The following is an 18,073-nucleotide window of genomic DNA, read 5'->3' as shown; positions in this document are numbered from 1 at the left end:
AAATTGTGGGGCTGTGTCACTTGATTTTACCCATGCCTCCCTGGTTGTTCCCACTGCATCTCCAGCAGTAGTCTCTCTTCCAGCTCATGTACCTGCAAAATCATCCACGTATCTGTCCTTGACTCCTCGCCTATTCCTCGTCTCCATGCTGGGGTAGATCTTCAATTTGCCAGCCAGTCGTGAAACTGATCATCATTACGGAAACCCATTACTTTTCTCAATTTCTGTTTTCAGAACCTGTTTCCCATTTTCGTTTGGAAATGCAATCAGGCAGTTCATGCAACGGGCGGCACGGTGGCACAGTGGTTAGCACTGCTGCCTCACAATGCCAGGGACTCGAATTCGATTCCCAGCTTGGGTCACTGTCTGTGTGGAGTCTGCACGTTCTCCCCGTGTCTGCGTGGGTTTCCTCCGGGTGCTCCGGTTTCCCCCCACAGTCCGAAAAACATGCTGGTTAGGTGAATTGACCGTGCTAAATTCTCCCTCAGTGTACCCGAACAGGCGCGGAGTCTGGTGACTAGGAGATTTTCACATTAACTTCATTGCAGCATTAATGTAAGCCTACTTGTGACTAATAAATAAACTTTTTTGAAACCAGTGCACAAAACCAGATTTACACCTGGGTGCCAAGTCGAAAATCTGCTGTGTTGACTCTCGCCAAGATCCCTTGTAGATATGAGGTGGCTTCCGTTCATGAGGACACTTGGCCCTAGCACTCCACTTACCTCCCTCAACTCCTCCACCCTCACTGTGTTGTCTCATTACTTGTCCAACATTCATTCTTAGTTGACACTCCAGTGCATCAAGTTAGAGGCACTGAAGTAATTATTTTCAGTCCCTGCCACAAGATCGCCACCTCTTTGGCCACACATTGGGCCGCCTCTCCTGACATCTCCTCCATTGGCTGGGCACATTTTTTTTTCTTATTAGCCTCTATGAAACACTTTGGAATGTTTTTCCACATTAAAGGCACCATATGACTAAGTTTTGACTTGTTCAATAATCCAAATGAGGCGATATAAATAGCAAAGGAAAGTAGAAATTTGGCGCTAAAAGATTTGACTAATCAGACCTTTTGAATTGTAAATTTTCAATCAAGAAGTGTAAACTGCAATCATACTTCAAATATTTAGTTTAATTTTAAGATGTGATAATGAAGGACGTTAATATTATGAGTGATTGCAAATAAAGAAAAATTGAATTTGTGGGTTTATGTACAAAAACTGGAATTTATTTTATTCATTCACGGGAAATAGGCATCGCTGGCTGGCCAGCATTTATTGCCCATCCTTAGCTGTCCTTGGAGGGCAGTTGAGAGTCAACCACATTGCTGTGGCTCTGGGGTCACATGTAGGCCAGACCGGGTAAGGATGGCAGATTTCCTTCCCTAAAGTACATTAGTGAGCCAAATGGGTTTTTCCAACAATCGACAGTGGTTTCAGGATCATCAGTAGATTCGTAATTCCAAATATTTTTTATTGAATTCAAATTCCACCATCTGCTGTGACGGGATTCGAACCCGGATCCCCAGAACATTAGCTCAGTTGCTGGATTAATAGACTAGCGGCAATACCACTAGGCCATCACCTCACCTTAAATCAGAAATAGCCTCCCCTTGAATCAGAAACAGAAATAAAATGCTGGAAATGCTAATCAGGTTGTTAAGCCTCTGAAAGGTGAAAACATTGATTAATGTTCAAAGGTCGCATCCGAAATGTTAACATATCTTTCTCTTTCAGATGCTGATTGGCCTTGCTATGCATTTCCAGCATTTTATGCTTCTATTTCAGAATTCCATTTGGCACACTCCACTGTTCCAAGATTTCCCTGCGGAACGAAACCCTTAAAGCGAGTCTGTGCAGATGTTTATGATAGTGGGGTAATGGAAATAAAACAAAAAAAAAATTGCATATCAAAAAATGTATTGTGTTTGAAGATATATTCCTTTTAACAATGCCATTTTGTTTTTGTTGCTGTTTTATGTTTCCCGTTAGGTTCACATGGGAACGCATATGTGGAATAACGCTCCGGCAAGACGAGGGCGTCGTCTGTCAGTGGAGAACCCAATGGCTTTACTAGGTGGTGATGCTATGAAGTTCTCAGAGATCTTTCAAAAGGATTTGGCAGCTCGGGCGATGAATGTTGACGCAACATTCTGGAACCAGTACGCTGCTGCCATTACGAATGGTCTAGCCTTGAAAAATAACGAGATTTCTGTTATACAGAATGGAGGCATTCCTCAGCTCCCCGTTAGCCTGGGGGGCAGTGGTATCCCGGCTTTAACTAACGCAACCAGCGGAATGGACAGGGTTCGCCCAGGCAGCAGTCCGCCTGTCGCTGGGCTGGAGAAACCAAGCACAGAAGGAGGAGCAAATCGGCCATTCGCTAGATTTATCGAAGATAACAAAGAAATTGGCATTAACTAAAACATGGCACTCTTAAACACAAGTAACACATGGACCATTTTGAATCTTGTACCATATAATGTACAGTTTTTGGAGCATACCTTCAATAGTTGTTAAGATATGACTTCAACTCCAAATACTCAGTTGTTGGTGTTTTCTTGCTCCTTTACTCATACCCAGAATCATGAGAGTTCCATATTCTGGCTATGGTTTGAGTTGTCTTGCAAGATTTGCATGGTACTACTTGTTTCAATCGTAAATTTTACAGAAAAGTACTTCAAAACTAAAAAGAAAATTGTGCGTTCATAAAATTAATAGACCCTTGATTACCATGAGCAGATGAACTGTTTGGTGGATTGGGGACTGGGTGGGGCCACTGCTCTCATTTAGTTCCTTGACAACGATACTGTGAGTGGAGTCGCTAAGGGCCTGGAAACCATAAACTGACTGGAGTGTGGCTGGACAAGTGTGCTAATTGTCTTCAAATGAAGTAGAAACTTGAAATTATAATTTTGTTTTCCTTTATAAGATATCCTGCTCTTTAAAAAGAAAAAAAAGGTAATTTTTTTTTGTGTCCCCAGAGATGTAAACTATAAGAAAAAAAATTGTGCTTGTCTGTACTATTTATACTGTCAAGATTATGCGGGTCAGAAAAAGTATCCAGCCCCACCCTCAATTTTGGTATTGGCAGAATTATATGCAAGGTATATGCATATATATTATATATATCTACATGTTTTTAAATTGTAGCCAGATACATGATGATGTCTGGAAGCTCTCTCACCTATGGAAACTTGTAGAGTTGTCAATTTTTCTTTATTTTTCCCAAATCCAACTGAATGCCATTGTGACCTTTTTTTTTTGTTGAAAAATTTTAAACTGTTTTAAAGAAGCTGCTATTTAGCCCTTATAGGTCAGATATGTATTTCCAACAAGAGAGGGAAGTTGTTTGAACAAGTGAAATCCTCCATTAAATGAACTTTAAAAAATCTAAACTGGGACTGAATCTAAATGTATTCACTTCCAATTTCAGTTGCAGAGAGAGAACACACCCTCTTTGTTACTTAAACTGTCGAAAATCGTGTGTATACTGCAGTACTTCTTAATTTAATCTTGAAAGATAGTATTTCCGTCCTCCCAGCAAATTTTAGCCAGTTATATTTTAACATTTCTGTGTTAAATGTTATTTTCATGGATCCATTAGTGAAAAACAAAGTGACGGTTCCCTCTTAGCGATGGTGCCTGCTACTCTCTTTTAATAACTAATATATTTAAGTGATCAACTGGTACATGTTTATTACTATGTTATTAAATGGCATGGGTGGTGGTGGGGGGAGTCAGGAGTCCATTTAGGATACATTTGATGCCATGGAACTCACACAGTTTAAAAACTTACTTGCATCACATAATGTGTGCTTTTTTTTCAATAAAAGCACCTATAGATGTACAACTTTTTTTTTAGCACAGTTAACATTTTCCTAAAATAAATCCTTTCTCTTCTATTTCAACGTAGATGTTAACTTAATTATTTCAAACTGCTTAGCATCTACATTAAAATGGCACAGACAGGAATTTATGCAAACGTGTTAATGGGTGCGTTAAAACTGTACAAAAGGAATTGAATCCACCAGAGTCCTATATTTTTTAATTGGTTAGAAATTGTTAACAGGGCATTTTATTTGTCCCTTAAAGTAAGTGGCAACGTGGAATATTTTATTGTTATTTTCTCCAATGAAAGTCCACTTTTAAGTGTTACAATCACGGGCATTTTACTCTGGCAATCCCTACTTCGACCATCCTGCTTCCATTGTGTTTGGTGCAGCAGAATCTCAGTACGTGAGGCACAAAGGAATGCTTTTTTTAAAATCCACATGCCAAGTAGCTATTTGGCTCCATTTTTCGGTGACCATAGACAGGGGCACTTGTACACTGGAGCACATGTTTTTTGACCCCCCTGCTCTGCAGAGTCACCGGTATTTTGCACACTTCATGGAGCCTTCACCTTCTGAGTTGACATGTTTTGGACAAGCAGAAAGCAAAGAACCCTTTAGTTTAGGAAACTTTTACCACCGCCCCCCCCCCCCCACCCGCCCCCTTCTCCCCCATTTGCATGCCACTATTAACCACAAGTCAGAGAGTGAATTTTGCTTCAAATCCATTAAGCTTGCTGATTTAGGGTTCACTTCAGCTGGACCTGTCACCCTTATTCGGCCTCGTCAAGTGTAAAAGCACATCTGGAACAGACACTGTGAAACGTCGTTTGATTGAAGTGACATGATATCCACTTCACTTGCATCCGTTCACCTTCAAATGTGGGCAGTAAGTCTGAACTACAGCTCGGTTCCCAGCGGCAACCATTGCTGTTATTACTGTGCCCATCTTTCAGAGAGTCAGCAGTGGCCAGGCGCAGAGAAGCGTGAGCATAAAACTGTTATGATTACGTTCCCAACCCATGGAATTGAGCACGTGTTCAGCTACGGAGCAATCAGTTACTCTGATTGAGAGCAAGCCCTTCCCAAAAGGTGACCATAATGCTGCCCTTGCAATGGTAGTACTTTTTGAGTTTCAACCTTTTTGCATGGCATAACAGATGAGACAAAACGAGGACCCAGAAATAAGGCAAAACAAAGTCATACAGACTTCCTTTTGTAACTGAAAGGTCTTCTGACACCATTAAACCCCCTTGTAAGTGTGATCTTTGTACCAGTTGATCATTAGGAGGGTGTAACTCCACCTGAGAATAATGTAACTAAATATAGCAGCACAAACACAAAGTGGGAAGTCCCATTTTGCACTCGCAGTGATCTTTCCCATTAAAATTATTGACTGGAGGAATTTCACATCAAACCCATTTGTATAATTTGAAGTCCGTATTGAAGCTGGGCTATGTAAAATACCTTGCACCTTATGATATGACTGAGATGAGTAAAAGAGATTTGTGCAAACTTTTTTTTTTGACCTTTTTAAACACAGCAAATTTAGAACTGAACAACAAAATTTCCGTAGCCTAAAGATGAGTATTAAATGTAAGATAAGAAGGCATATGTTACGAATTTGATGAAAGTGTTGTAAACTTTCCTTATTTTTTAAAGCGCTGGAAAATCCATTCAGACTGGCTAATTGTCTTCTCGGTATGCTTTGGGTATCAAGCACAACTGTCCTTAATCGTAAAAGAGTGACCCAGCCATTGATCATTTGTCAATGGTGCACCATAGTAAGAAGTCTGGCGATGTTTTTAATCTACATTATTATTAAGCTAGTAAATTGGGATGGGTGGAGCTTAATCAAAACTTGAACTAACAGTAACCGTTTCGTGTACAGTACTACCTCATTTTTTTTGCATTGGAAGCACGGTGGACAGTGGTGTTAAAAACTTCCATTTGTATTGAAACTGTTTTTGAAGAGATATTGCAATACGGATTGGGCAAAAGACATGGTAATCACATGGTGGAGTTGCATGGCGGGTATTTTGAATGGACTGAAAGTGGGACAATCTACTTATTGGAAAAAAAGAATTTAGGGTTCACTTAAGGAACATTTATATTTAAAAAAATCACTTTAGGTGGTTGTTTCAGCCATCTTGTCATTACCAACCAACATGAAGAGATACGACTGATCCTAGAAGAGCTGTTTTTTGCCCCCCATTAAAGCTATTGTATTTACCGCAAGGGGAGTTGTTCCGACAGTGAGAACAATGCATCAATCCTGTGTTACTTCCACCTTTGAAGCACTAAGTGTGGGCGATTTGGGAACCTTTCAAGAGCATAAATAAAATGAAACAAAGCAAGTTGTAAGGTGGCTTAACGTTGCTGTATTTTCAGCAGTTGAATGTTTTATTTATCTGTGTCATTTTTTTGGTGTGAATTTTTGTTAGCCAAATGTTAGCATTTGGTACCATGTAGTGTTCTGTCCATAAGGATCTGTAACTTAAGACTTCTAAAGCAATGTAAATAGGGCAGTAGGTAGACAGAACCCTTTTGTATTCAGGTACTGGTTGTTCCTCTCTACATGGTGAAGAGAGACACTATTTTTATACTGCGATACCATGTAGGGCTGGGAAACCAACCTGAACCAGTTGGGAATTGTTACCTATATCCAATATTTTTATTAAACCTTGTTGGCTTGACACATCTACTGATTGAAATGGATGTCTTAGTCTAGGTTACTATTTTGTCATATGGAATAAATAAAAAAAATGCAGGATATGATTTGCAAGGTAAAAGTGTTTTTTTCTTTCCTGACCTGTCAATTTTCAAAACCAGAATACTGGCATAGAAGTTTGTGGTTTATGATGATGTCCTTCTAAACAACCTGTCAATGAGAGTATTTAACCCTGCAGTATCCTTTTTTTTGAACGGAACTTGATGTAAGTGTTACCTAATTTAAAATAAACTATTAAATGTGAATTATTAAATGACCTGCTGGGGGTTAAAATGGGAGAATCGTTCGTTGGTTAATTTCTTAACTTGTGAGCGAGAGCATTACTTTGACAATAGAGATGCTGTACCTTATTTAATTTGTGTTTATGAAGCAATAACTCTTTAAAGACAATTTCCGGGGAGCTACCTATGTCAGTGGTAACACTTTAGCGAAGGTTCGAATCACAAAATCCCATTCCTGCAAAAGTTCGCTTTGATTCCTCTACCAATATTAAACACATGCACCAATGTACTGCTATAGATTTCATAGATTGGCTTTCCCTATTATCTTGAACAGCGGCATTTAATGTTTGGGAAATTGAAAGATTTGTAATCTAAATCCACCATAGAGTCATAGGACAATACAGCATGGAAACAGTCCCTTTGGCCCAACTGGTCCATGCCAACTATTTCAATAAAAGCGACATGATTCCACACAAAACAATACTCCTATCTTTAAAATTGCTGTGTAAGTTGCAGTGAAGCAGCAAAAGATCATTTCATAGAAACATAGAAGATAGGAGCAAGAGGAGGCCATTTGGCCCTTCGAGCCTGCTCCGCCATTCATCACGATCATGGCTGATCGTCCAACTCAATAGCCTAATCCTGCTTTCTCCCCAAGTGCTATGTCCAGCTGCCTCTTGCATACATTCAATGTTTTGGCATCAACTATTTCCTCTGGTAATGAATTCCACAGGCTCACCCACTCTTTGGGTGAAGAAATGTCTCCTCATCTCCATCCTAAATGGTCTATCCCGAATCCTCAGACTGTGACCCTGCTCCTGCACCCATTTGGGGAGGGGAAAATAAATCACGCCGTTCCTCCTGATTTATTGACACCTATTTTCAACATTATATCCATGATTATTAACAATGCTTTGGTACTTTGGACTACATTTATCATTTATGTTATGTGCCAATTGATGTCAGACTCTGAATGGTAAAACAGTGTGCTTTTCAGTCTGAGAGAACTAAAGTAAGTTTCCAACTGAGGATAAATGCCTCTTGAATGTGGGCAAGATGAGGAATGTACAAAATGCCGGGACATCACTTTCACTTTATTCCATTTTCTGGACCAGTGAGATGAAAGGCAGAGGGGAGAATAAAGAATTTGTGTCATGGCTAGAGGCAAAATCATAGAAATCATAGAATCCCTACAGTGCAGAAGGAGGCCATTCGGCCCATCGAGTCTGCACCGACCACAATCCCACCCAGGCCCTATCCCCACATATTTACCCACTAATCCCTCTAACCTACGCATCCCAGGACTCTAAGGGGCAATTTTTAACCTGGCCAATCAACCTAACCCGCACATCTTTGGCCTGTTGTATTTCCAATACCGGAGGTGGATTGAATAACTCGCAACTGAAGTTGAAAGTAAGTTTAGTCAGCATCAGCAGTGAAAATACTAATTACATCTCAGTGCTTCTGTGGGATATGCTAAGTATATCCCAAATTTAAAAGGCAACATCTCCTTTGGAGAAACCACACGGGATATAGTGCATGAACTCTCCCATTCATACAGTGACTTAGAAGTAACTAAAGATGCAGGGAAGCTAAGTAAACTTTAGATGACAAAATGCAGGGTTCAAATGACAACCATCTGAAAAGCACAGAAATATGTTACTAAATGCATTTTTTCTCTTGGATGGCAGGGGAGGGAACCTTTGTGAATGCTTACAACTGTAGTACCTGTAGGAAGTGTTTTAATTCACTTGAGTCAGAATAGCTAAATGAGAAAGGATTGTCTTTCATAAGCAGAGAACAATAGCAAATCCCAGTCTTACAGTTATCTGTGTACAATGGTGCACAGCAAGCAGTGCTGAGTTGTGGAGGCAGATTTTAACTTGGCGAGTGTTAGCGGTTCGAGTGAGTTAACTCTCACCCTTCTTATTCTTTTGGCTAAGATCAGGCGCCAGATCAAGCCTAAGATCAGGTGCAATGCCTTTTCTTGTCAGCATGGATATTGTATGTCTCTCTTGTGGGAGTTGCTACCAAATGGCATTTGCTACCAAATAAACCTGTTGGACTTCAACCTGGTGTTATTAAAACTCTTACTGCGTTCACCCCAGTCCAACGCCGGCATCTCCACATCTCTTGTGGGGACCATGAATTGGATTCAATTTGAATTTGAACTTTATTTTGGAGCAAGCAAAGAGATGGATTAAAGGCTGTCCGCTCTGCATATTAACTTCGCAACTTTTAAGATTGGAGTAATTGTTTTTAAAAGAATGAGTTAACTCTCACCCATAGGCTGTGATTCTCCGTCCCTCCCTAACTCCCAGTGAAAATGGAGAGTTTGGCGCTCAACCAAACCTCCATTCACAGTAGCAGGACCAGAGAATCCCAGCCGCGGGTGAGGTCAGAGAATTCTGGCAATAGTGTTAAATGCACCAAACTCAGATAAAGAAAACAGAGGCAGCACGGTGGCACAGTGGCTTGCACTGCTGACTCACAGCACCAGGCACTCGGGTTCGATTCCTGGCTTAGGTCACCGACTGTATGGAGTCTGCACATTCGCCCCATGTCTGCATGGGTTTTCTCTGAGCACTCTGGTTTCCTCCCACAGTCCAAAGACATGCTGGTTAGCTGCATTGGCCATACTCAATTTTCTCTCAGTGTAGCCAAACAGGTGCCAGAGTGTGGCGGCTGGGGCATTTTCACAATAACTTTATTGCAGTGTTAATGTAAGCCTACTTATGACACTAATAAATAAACTTTAAAACAGTCCCCTGCTCATACTTCACCCACGAACATCCAAATGTCATTTTTTTTAAAATGTGAGCAAAACCCCCACTGGACATTTGTTTGTTAACACTGAAAAATAATTACCTCCTCACGGTGACCTCATGGTGCTTGTCAAAATTCAATGAACCATTTATTAGCCAAATTAATCCCTCAAGTTATGCTGGTCCTTTTCTATTGGGATGATGTATCAACTATATCACACCAAAAATGCACAATAAATAATTTTCATACAAAACTGAATCAATGCCATGTCACAGATTTGGAATGATGTCTTGCATCATCAACATGATCACGTCATCTAATTTTTAGATCGGCACATTGACTCCAATTAAATGCCAATTTGAATTTCAATGAAATATGATTCAAATTCTTAACAAACACTAAAAGCTTTAAAGTTTATTTATTAGTGTCACACATAGACTTACATTAACACTGCAATGAAGTTATGGTGAAAATCCCTTAGCTGCCACACTCCAGTCCCTGTTCGGGTACACTGAGGGAGAATTTAGCATGGCCAATGCATCTAACCAACATGTCTTTCAGGCTGTGGGAGGAAACCAGAGCACCTGGAAGAAACCCGCGCAGACACGGGGAGAATGTGCAGACTCTGCGCAGTCACCCAAGCCAGGAATCGCACCTGGGTCCCTGACGCTGTGAGGCAGCAGGGCTAACCACTGTGCCACCGCGCCAACTCAAAAGTGCCACCACTGTGCCACCACGCCACCTCAAAAGTGCATGTAAACAAGATCAAAATGCACAACTAAACAGTTTTAAAGATGTGCAATTGAGGTGGATTGGCAATGCTAAATTGCCCCTGAGGTTAGATGGGTTAGCCATGGGAAAGGTGTGGTGTTGCAGGGATAGGGCGGAGGACAGGGCCAGGGTAAGATACTGGGTGCAGACCCGTTGGGCAAAACAGCCCCTTCCGTGCAGTAGGAATTCTATGAATCTATGCATGTATGAATGTGAAATTTGTATCCGTTCAAAATAAATCTAGCAAATAAAAGTTAAAATGATTTAAAGTTTTAAATCTAGCTCTGAAGCCAAAATAAGGTAAAGGATCACTGATTTAATATCCAATATCAGAAAATTTGCGCATAAACATGTGCATAAATTAGTGCAATTTAAATATTTCAGCATTGTCAGACACTGTTTCAGCTGAGTCCAATGATCCTGATTCTAAGTATCAATCCTAATGTATCTTCCTTTCACTTGTAAAACTAATCTGGGGGGTTTGGGGGAGGGGGTCTGGGGAGTGCAGGGTATGTACATGCCATGGCTCAGCTGTACTTTAATAGAATCATAGAATAGGATAGGATAGAATAGAATCCCTTCAGTGCAGTAGGAGGCCATTCGGCCCATTGGGTCTGCATGACAGAGCATCTCACATCAGGTCTATAAAATAATGAGGGGCATAAATCAGCTAGATAGTCAATATATTTTCCCAAAGGTAGGGGAGTCTAAAACGAGAGCACATGGGTTACGGTGAGGAGGGAGAGATACAAAGGAGTCCAGAGAGGCAATTTTTCACACAGAGATTTGATTTGATTTGATTTGATTTATTATTGTCACATGTATTAACATACAGTGAAAAGTATTGTTTCTTGCACGCTATACAGACAAAGCATACTGTTCATAGAGAAGGAAATGAGAGAGTGCAGAATGTAGTTCATAGCTAGGGTGTAGAGAAAGATCAACTTAATGTGAGGTAGGTCCATTCAAAAGAGGGTGGTGAGTGTCTGGAACCAGCTGACCGAGGCAGTAGTAGAGGCGGGTATAATTTTGTTTTTAAAAAGCATTTAAACAGTTAGATGGGTATTGAGGGATATGGGCCAAAAGCTAGCTTGGTGGTTAAAAAAAAGGGCGGCATAGACAAGTTGGGCCGAAGGGCCTGTTTCCATGCTGCAAACCTCTATGACTCTATGACTCTAAATGATGCAATTAAATGGTGTAAGATTGGTGGAAACCTGATCTGTTAGCACAGTCATGAGTAAACTTTGAACCAATTCACCAGAAATTAGCCAAAGTAATTAAAATGGTTAAACTACAACCCAGGAAAACACACATTCCCAAATTCACCCATAGCAAGAGGTGTCCAACATACCATTGTGAATATCAGGAATAGTAAACAAATGGAGGTGGGTTCCCTTTGGAGGAAGAAGCCCTTTATTTAAGATTTTAGTCAGAGTAAAAATACAAAGTTGAAATATTGAGCTAGAATAATCAAGTGGAAAATGTCTTGCATTAATAGAGTGTTCTCCATCCCAAAGCATTTTACAGCCACTGAAGTACTTTTCGAAGTATAGTGACTGTTATAATGTAGGAAACAGGGCAGCCAATTTGTGCACAGCAAGCTCCCACAAAAACAGAAAGACAATGATGGGCAGCTAATCTCTTTGGGCGATTTTGATTGAGGTGTAGATAGATACTCCTTGGGACACCAGGATTAACTCCTCTGCTCTTCTTCCACATAGTCCCACGAGATAAAACCACAAGGGTCATTCCCAAATGGTAACAATGCAAAGCGGCCGGTACCCGCATGCAAGAGGAGATGTTAAAACATAACGTCAACATCAAACTGTGCAGAGAAGAGTGAGCCAGGAAAACATGGAGAAACACCCCGGCCGGCAGTCATGAGCACAATTATATTTGCCAGCCCTGGGATCGAACTGACTAAATTCAAATGCAACGCAGAAACATCTTGGAGTTTCCTCAGTTCTGAGTAATCAGCACCAGTTCCCCCGAAAAGCCCAGAGCAGAACATTAGGATAGTGACCTCGAGGGCATAGCAATGAAGGCGCTCTTCTTCACTCACTGCTGTGTGTGTGCGCCCAAAAGTCTTTGAGCCATAACAGTGGTGGCAATAATGCCAGAAAAGCAAGCGGGATTGACTCTTGAACTCATAAGACCGAACCATAATTTGTTCAAATTCCCTGACAACAGACACAAGTGAAGTGGCAGCTCAGAGAAGCGGGCAGTGACTCGGATATGTCGCCGCTGCAGATGTCCTGTGCAAATCTGATGTTATAATTTCTCACCGAACTGAACAATCACCAAACCCCCTTTTCTGTTTCTCGTGTGTGCGAGAGCGGGTTGAGCCAATCTAGTTGGGCAACCTCTGTCATTATATCAAAACATTTTATGTAACAGGGATTTATACTAATCGTCAAAGTGTACGGTTGATGAAGTCCTGTTTTTTATACCGCACTGCCTTTAAAATTGTTGGTCGTGGAATGGTTAGTTTCTTTTTTTTAACTCTATAATGACACTCTTCCCAGATGTAATTCCTTCCCCAGAGCACTTTGATTCCCGTGCTGTAAATTTTCGCCAATTTAGAGTTTTGCCGCTGATAGAGATAACAGGTATTGAAATCACAAGACACTCGGCAAATAGCCCAGGTCGACTTTCCAAGAGATGTATCGCGCGATTTTAACCACCTCAAATTACAAGAGTTGAATGGTTTGGGCGAATTCCTGCGACCTTGTGTTTTTCAGGTTGCGTTACCGTCTTAAATCGTTTCGAAATGTTCGACACATTTAAATGAGGGAAGCATTGAAACACACACTTGCCACTGACAACACTCCCCCTCGCCAGAAATGTGTGAACGCAAATGTTTTCACTCGTGTCCAGAGACATTCTAATCGCTTGTGTTGCGAACCGTCAGCATTCGGATAATACCTCGGGAGTTCTATTGTCCTTTATACCTAATGGAATAAAATGACATTTCAGTTTAGGTTTCGGACAGCATTTATTTGTCTCTTTTGTTTTGCAATTATGAAATTATATCTTAATCCCAAAGCATCACAGAGGCTTGTGGTGGTGGGGGAGGGGGGATGTACCATTAAACAGGAGCATATCATTCCACCGGTGAGACAGGTGCAGCAAAAATCTAAAGGTATAAATCTTTCGGGAGATTGAAATTGTAATGTATTCATAGAATCCCGAGAGTGCAGGAGGCCATTCGGCCCATCGAGTCTGCAGCATCCAGGCCCTATCCCCATAACCCCACATATTTACCCTAGCTAGTCCCCCTTACACTAGGGTCAATTTAGCATGGCCAATTAACCTAACCTGCACATCTTTCGGACTGTGGGAGGAAACCGGCGCACCCGGAGGAATCCCACGCGTCTAGACACCTTTAGTTTTTTTCTCGCCGGTAGAATAATGGAACATTACCCACCCCATGCCTCTGTGATGCTTTGGGATTAAGATATTTCATAATTGCGAAAAGAAAGGAGGTACATAAAGGCTGTCCGAAACCTAAACTGAAATGTCATTTTATTCCATTAGGTATAAAGGACAATAGAACTCCCGAGGTATTATCCAAATGCTAACGGTTCGCAACAGAAGGGAGAATGTGCAAACTCCACACAAGGCTGGGAATCGAACCGGGTTCCCTGGCGCTGTGAGGCAGCAGTGCGAACCACTGTGCCACCGTGCTGCCCTGAAGACTCTCCTTGGGGCCCTCAGAATTCGAGATCTTCAGCAATAGGTTCTGAAAAGGAAATTCTGGGAGGCAACAGGCAAATCCCAATTTCATCGCCTTTGAAATGGAAAGGTGATTTTATTTTTTCTTATCTATTTTCACCCTGTGCAGTGTACAGTCCGTAACGAGCTAGATTGAATTGGAGAATATGCTTTAAGCATTCACATTGTTAATATATGGCAGAGCCATTGAAATGTTTAGATAGCAGTCGGTTGCACGCTCCTCTCATCTGCCTCGGCTACCTGTCCCCACAGAGAGGGACATGAACCCTGCGGGACATGGGAACTGAAACGGAACAGTGCTGTTAACATGTCAGTTATGGTGCTGAGCTTTGAATGTTAAACATACACACGCGGATATTGTTCAATTAACTCTCGGCTGACTGCTCCCCTCCAAGAACCTGTTTCAGATCGATTTCCAAAGCGGCTACAAGCCTGTTGTCGGAAGTTTGCCTAAATGCGTGATGGTGCCAACCTTTGTTTTAAGCAGCACTACCTTTGTTCGCTGACAAAAGTGCTCACATTAACATGTGGGGGAAGGTTACACTTTCTGATCTCCTCCCTTAGTAAGTGTCGGTTATCTTAACACTGGGTGATCACTTAGCCTGTGATTTCCTTTTGTCTCCATCGCGATCCAGTGTGTGTGTGTGTGAAGCGCTGTAGAAACCTCAGCACCCCTCTACACTTTTGGACACACACAGTAACGAGATAGAGTTGGGTACTGAAGGTACAGTTACAGACCTGAGTTTCGGTAACAATCCGATAGCAGATTTATTACTGAATTGGTGACCACTCCAGGCGGGCTTCGATGGAGAAAGACTTATTTTAAGATAAGATCCGTGCTGATGTTAACCCGTTACTGTTTAAACAAAGTCTGAGTCCCTTTTCTGGAAACGGGGTGCGAGAGAATAAAAATATTGCATCTGATTCCGGAACATTAATGGGGGAGGGAGCTCTTTGACAGCACATTACAATCTCATGTAACACCAAAGAAATGTGGGATCTGATGTTCTCCAAATTCACATATTTTCCCTTGAGGGGGAAGGGTCGCTGTCCATTGTTGTTTCCAGAGGGTCCCCACTCTCCTCTCTCATAAAGTTACCATGTCACTCCCCAGGTCTTGCTCCGAATAAACATTGGGTGTTAGGTGACTTTAATTGGTGCTTGGGCTAAGGGCTAGTTAAGACATCTCCTCTCTCCTGTTCAATCCCAGTTGCTATGTTGTGTGTGTATACATACATTTATTGCTTTGTTTGTTCTGCAACTGGTTTAATCGAATTCAACTCATAAAAACTTATAAAATTCTAACAGGGTTAGACAGGATCCATTCAGAAAGAATGTTCCCAAAGGTGGGGGAGTCCAGAACTAGGGGGTCATTGTTTGAGGATAAGGGGTAAACGTTTTAGGACTGAGGTAAAAATAAATTTCTTCACTCAGGGAGTGGTGAATGTATGGAATTCACTAGCACAGAATGTAGTTGAGGCCAAAACGTTGTGTGATTTCAAGAAGAAATTAGATATCGCTCTTGGGGCTTTAGGGATCAAGGGATATGGGGGATCAGGATATTGAATTCGATGATCAGCCATGATCAAAATGAATGGCGGAGCAGGCTGGAAGGGCCGAATGGCCTACTTCTGCTTCTAGTTTCAATGAATTGGCGTTGCGTATAGGGCAGTCCTGTGATAAAGTGGACAGGAACCGGCCAGGGGAACATTTCCAAATCACTAACCTTCATTTCCTCACCTACAAAGATACCCAACCCCATACCTCCCCCTTTCCTCCTCCTGTTCCCCCCTCGGTGATGATTCGCCCACCTTGAAACACACACAAAAATACACATGTACACACATGAACGACACAAATTCTTTTAAAAAATATTCGGTGAATTGCGCCTTCCGCCGTAGGTGAACTATTCCCGAATTCATGATAGGGTCTCGGGAACACCTTCCGAGAACTTAAAAAAACGTTTCCAATGAAATATTAACATTTATTAACAATGTCTCGGAAACTGCAATAAACGAGGAGCGGCACTTATTGAATCATACACTACAGAAACTTTTTTTAATCATTAACTTCCTGAGGTTAATACGAAAATGGCTAGCCTTAAGAATTTTAAATATATATATTTAGGCAGTTTTCGCTGTCAGTGCAGCGGCTCAGTACTTTGCAACTCGCCATTATTAATGTTTAAACAAATCAGTCCTTCCCTGGCCCATATTGGAAGAAAATGTGACGAGGCTCAACAGATTCTGTCAGAAGAAAGATGCACTTGTTGAGCAGGTGAGATTACCGAGTGTGAATGTCGAAGGTTCCGGACCAGATGAGCAAGGGGAAAAATAAATAAATAATAAGATGAATCTGTAAAATTCAAGCTGCTTCTGCCATCCTTTAGAGTCCTGGGCAAAAACAAAATGGGGGGGGTGGTGAATTTCCTCTCCCTATGACTTGATTAGGCAAGTAGACATTGTCATTTCGAAATATAAAAGGTATTTTCCACCACATTGGGTGTTTCTAAGAAGGTGAAACGTTACTGAGAGAGAGAGCAGATAATTTTTTTTACAAGAGGGGGTTGGGTGAGAGGCAGAATTTTCTCTCAGGAGGGGATGAATAAGAATTAGATATCATCCGAAACCACTCTACCCCAACATTCATTTTTCATTGCACATTTTGAGCAGCATAATGTTTCATTTTTTAATGTTGTCAAGTTATTCTCTCTCTCTCTCGTTCCCTGCTCTATTGCCGAGTCATATTGTAGCCAGCTTGGCTCATTAGTCTAGAAATCTCTTCCCTCCGGTTTAAGCACGGAGCTGCCGGTTGCTTTACACCCAGAGGCGGATTACCCGTTGTCTTTGGTGGGCAACGAATAAGGGCTTATCGAGAAAAGGGGTGGGGGGAGATAAAAGTAACATACTGCGGATTCTGGGGATCGTAAATAGCAACAGAAAAAGTTGGGGAGACAAAAAAAAACTCGACAGTATATGTGCAGAGAGGGTGATAAACTGAATTACCGTTTCCAGTCTAACATGACCTCTTCAGAGTTGCAGAGGAGTCATATCAGGCTCTCTCTTTCTCCACTGCTCCCTCCCAGAGCTGCTGAGTTTTTTTTACAGTAAGAAGTCTCACAACACCAGGTTAAAGTCCAACAGGTTTATTTGGTAGCAAATGAGTTTTTTTTAAACCAGCGCATTCGAATTAAGGGGCCGCTCTAAGTCTCCTCGCATCTCATCTCCAGAGGCAGAAGGAGTTTACTCAAGTTCCACTTCTCAAACATCTGCATGTTCGCCCCCCCCCCCCCCCCGCCCCCCGATCCCCAGCCGAGCAGTGCCTGGCGAACGCCATAAATAGAAAGAAAACAGCTCCCCCTTCCCCCCCCCCCCCCCTCCACAAGGGCACTATTGCGGGAATGGGTGAGCACTGAGTGTGTGGCAGTGCGAAATTCGTTTGCGAAGGGACCCAACATCGAACTTTGCGTTGCTGCGGCGCCTCTTACGACCCCAAGAAGCAGAATAGACCGTGCAGTAATCTTGAAGTGTAGCCACCACCCCTGTTGCAGTGCACCAGCAGTTTACCAGGAAGACAATACACGCCTAGACATTAAAACTAGAAACAATCCCCATTCCCCCAGCAAAGATCCAAATTGTACAGTAGGCGGCAGAATCACAAAACATTCTTATTTTTATTTCGGAGTGGGCTGATTGCAAACGAAGAATTCGACAAATAATTGAATGCACATTAAGCAAATATGTCTTTTTCTAAGGATCTATCATCGGTTTAATTTGCTATTTTTGCAGGAAATTACTTTGGTTACCTGCAGAGAGATTTATTGGCGCCTCATTGCTTTGGGTAAATGAGTTACCATTTTATTATAGTTATGATTTAATGAGTGCATTTGAAACTGGAGTTTTTTGCGACTGTTACGCGCCCCCTCTTTCCAGCTGCAGCGATAATATCACATTATTGAGGCTGTATTTTGTTAAAGGCATTCATTTATAATTTAAATGTTAATGTGTCTTTTTT

The 18,073-nt window shown here is 41.7% G+C and overlaps 1 protein-coding gene across 8 annotated transcripts in view; it reads left to right on the top strand.

The window, feature by feature from the left end:
* LOC144495956 (sal-like protein 3) overlaps nt 1-6,967 on the top strand; it is a 76,942-nt gene extending 69,975 nt beyond the window's left edge. For 5 of the 8 annotated variants that reach the window (XM_078216855.1, XM_078216849.1, XM_078216848.1 and 2 more), the window contains one exon: nt 1,995-6,967. In XM_078216855.1, coding sequence (XP_078072981.1) covers nt 1,995-2,023 — 29 coding nt within the window. In that variant the 3' untranslated portion in view covers nt 2,024-6,967. Of the gene's footprint in view, nt 1-1,739; nt 1,880-1,994 lie in introns of all 8 variants that reach the window. The other 3 variants (XM_078216852.1, XM_078216854.1, XM_078216853.1) reach the window with 3 other exon arrangements.
* The last annotated feature ends 11,106 nt before the right edge of the window (nt 6,968-18,073 follow it).

Source organism: Mustelus asterias, chromosome 7 (assembly GCF_964213995.1).
Source record: "Mustelus asterias chromosome 7, sMusAst1.hap1.1, whole genome shotgun sequence".
Taxonomy (NCBI): domain Eukaryota; kingdom Metazoa; phylum Chordata; class Chondrichthyes; order Carcharhiniformes; family Triakidae; genus Mustelus; species Mustelus asterias.
Note: the sequence above shows the minus strand (reverse complement) of the source record. Positions and strands in the feature narration are given on the sequence as shown.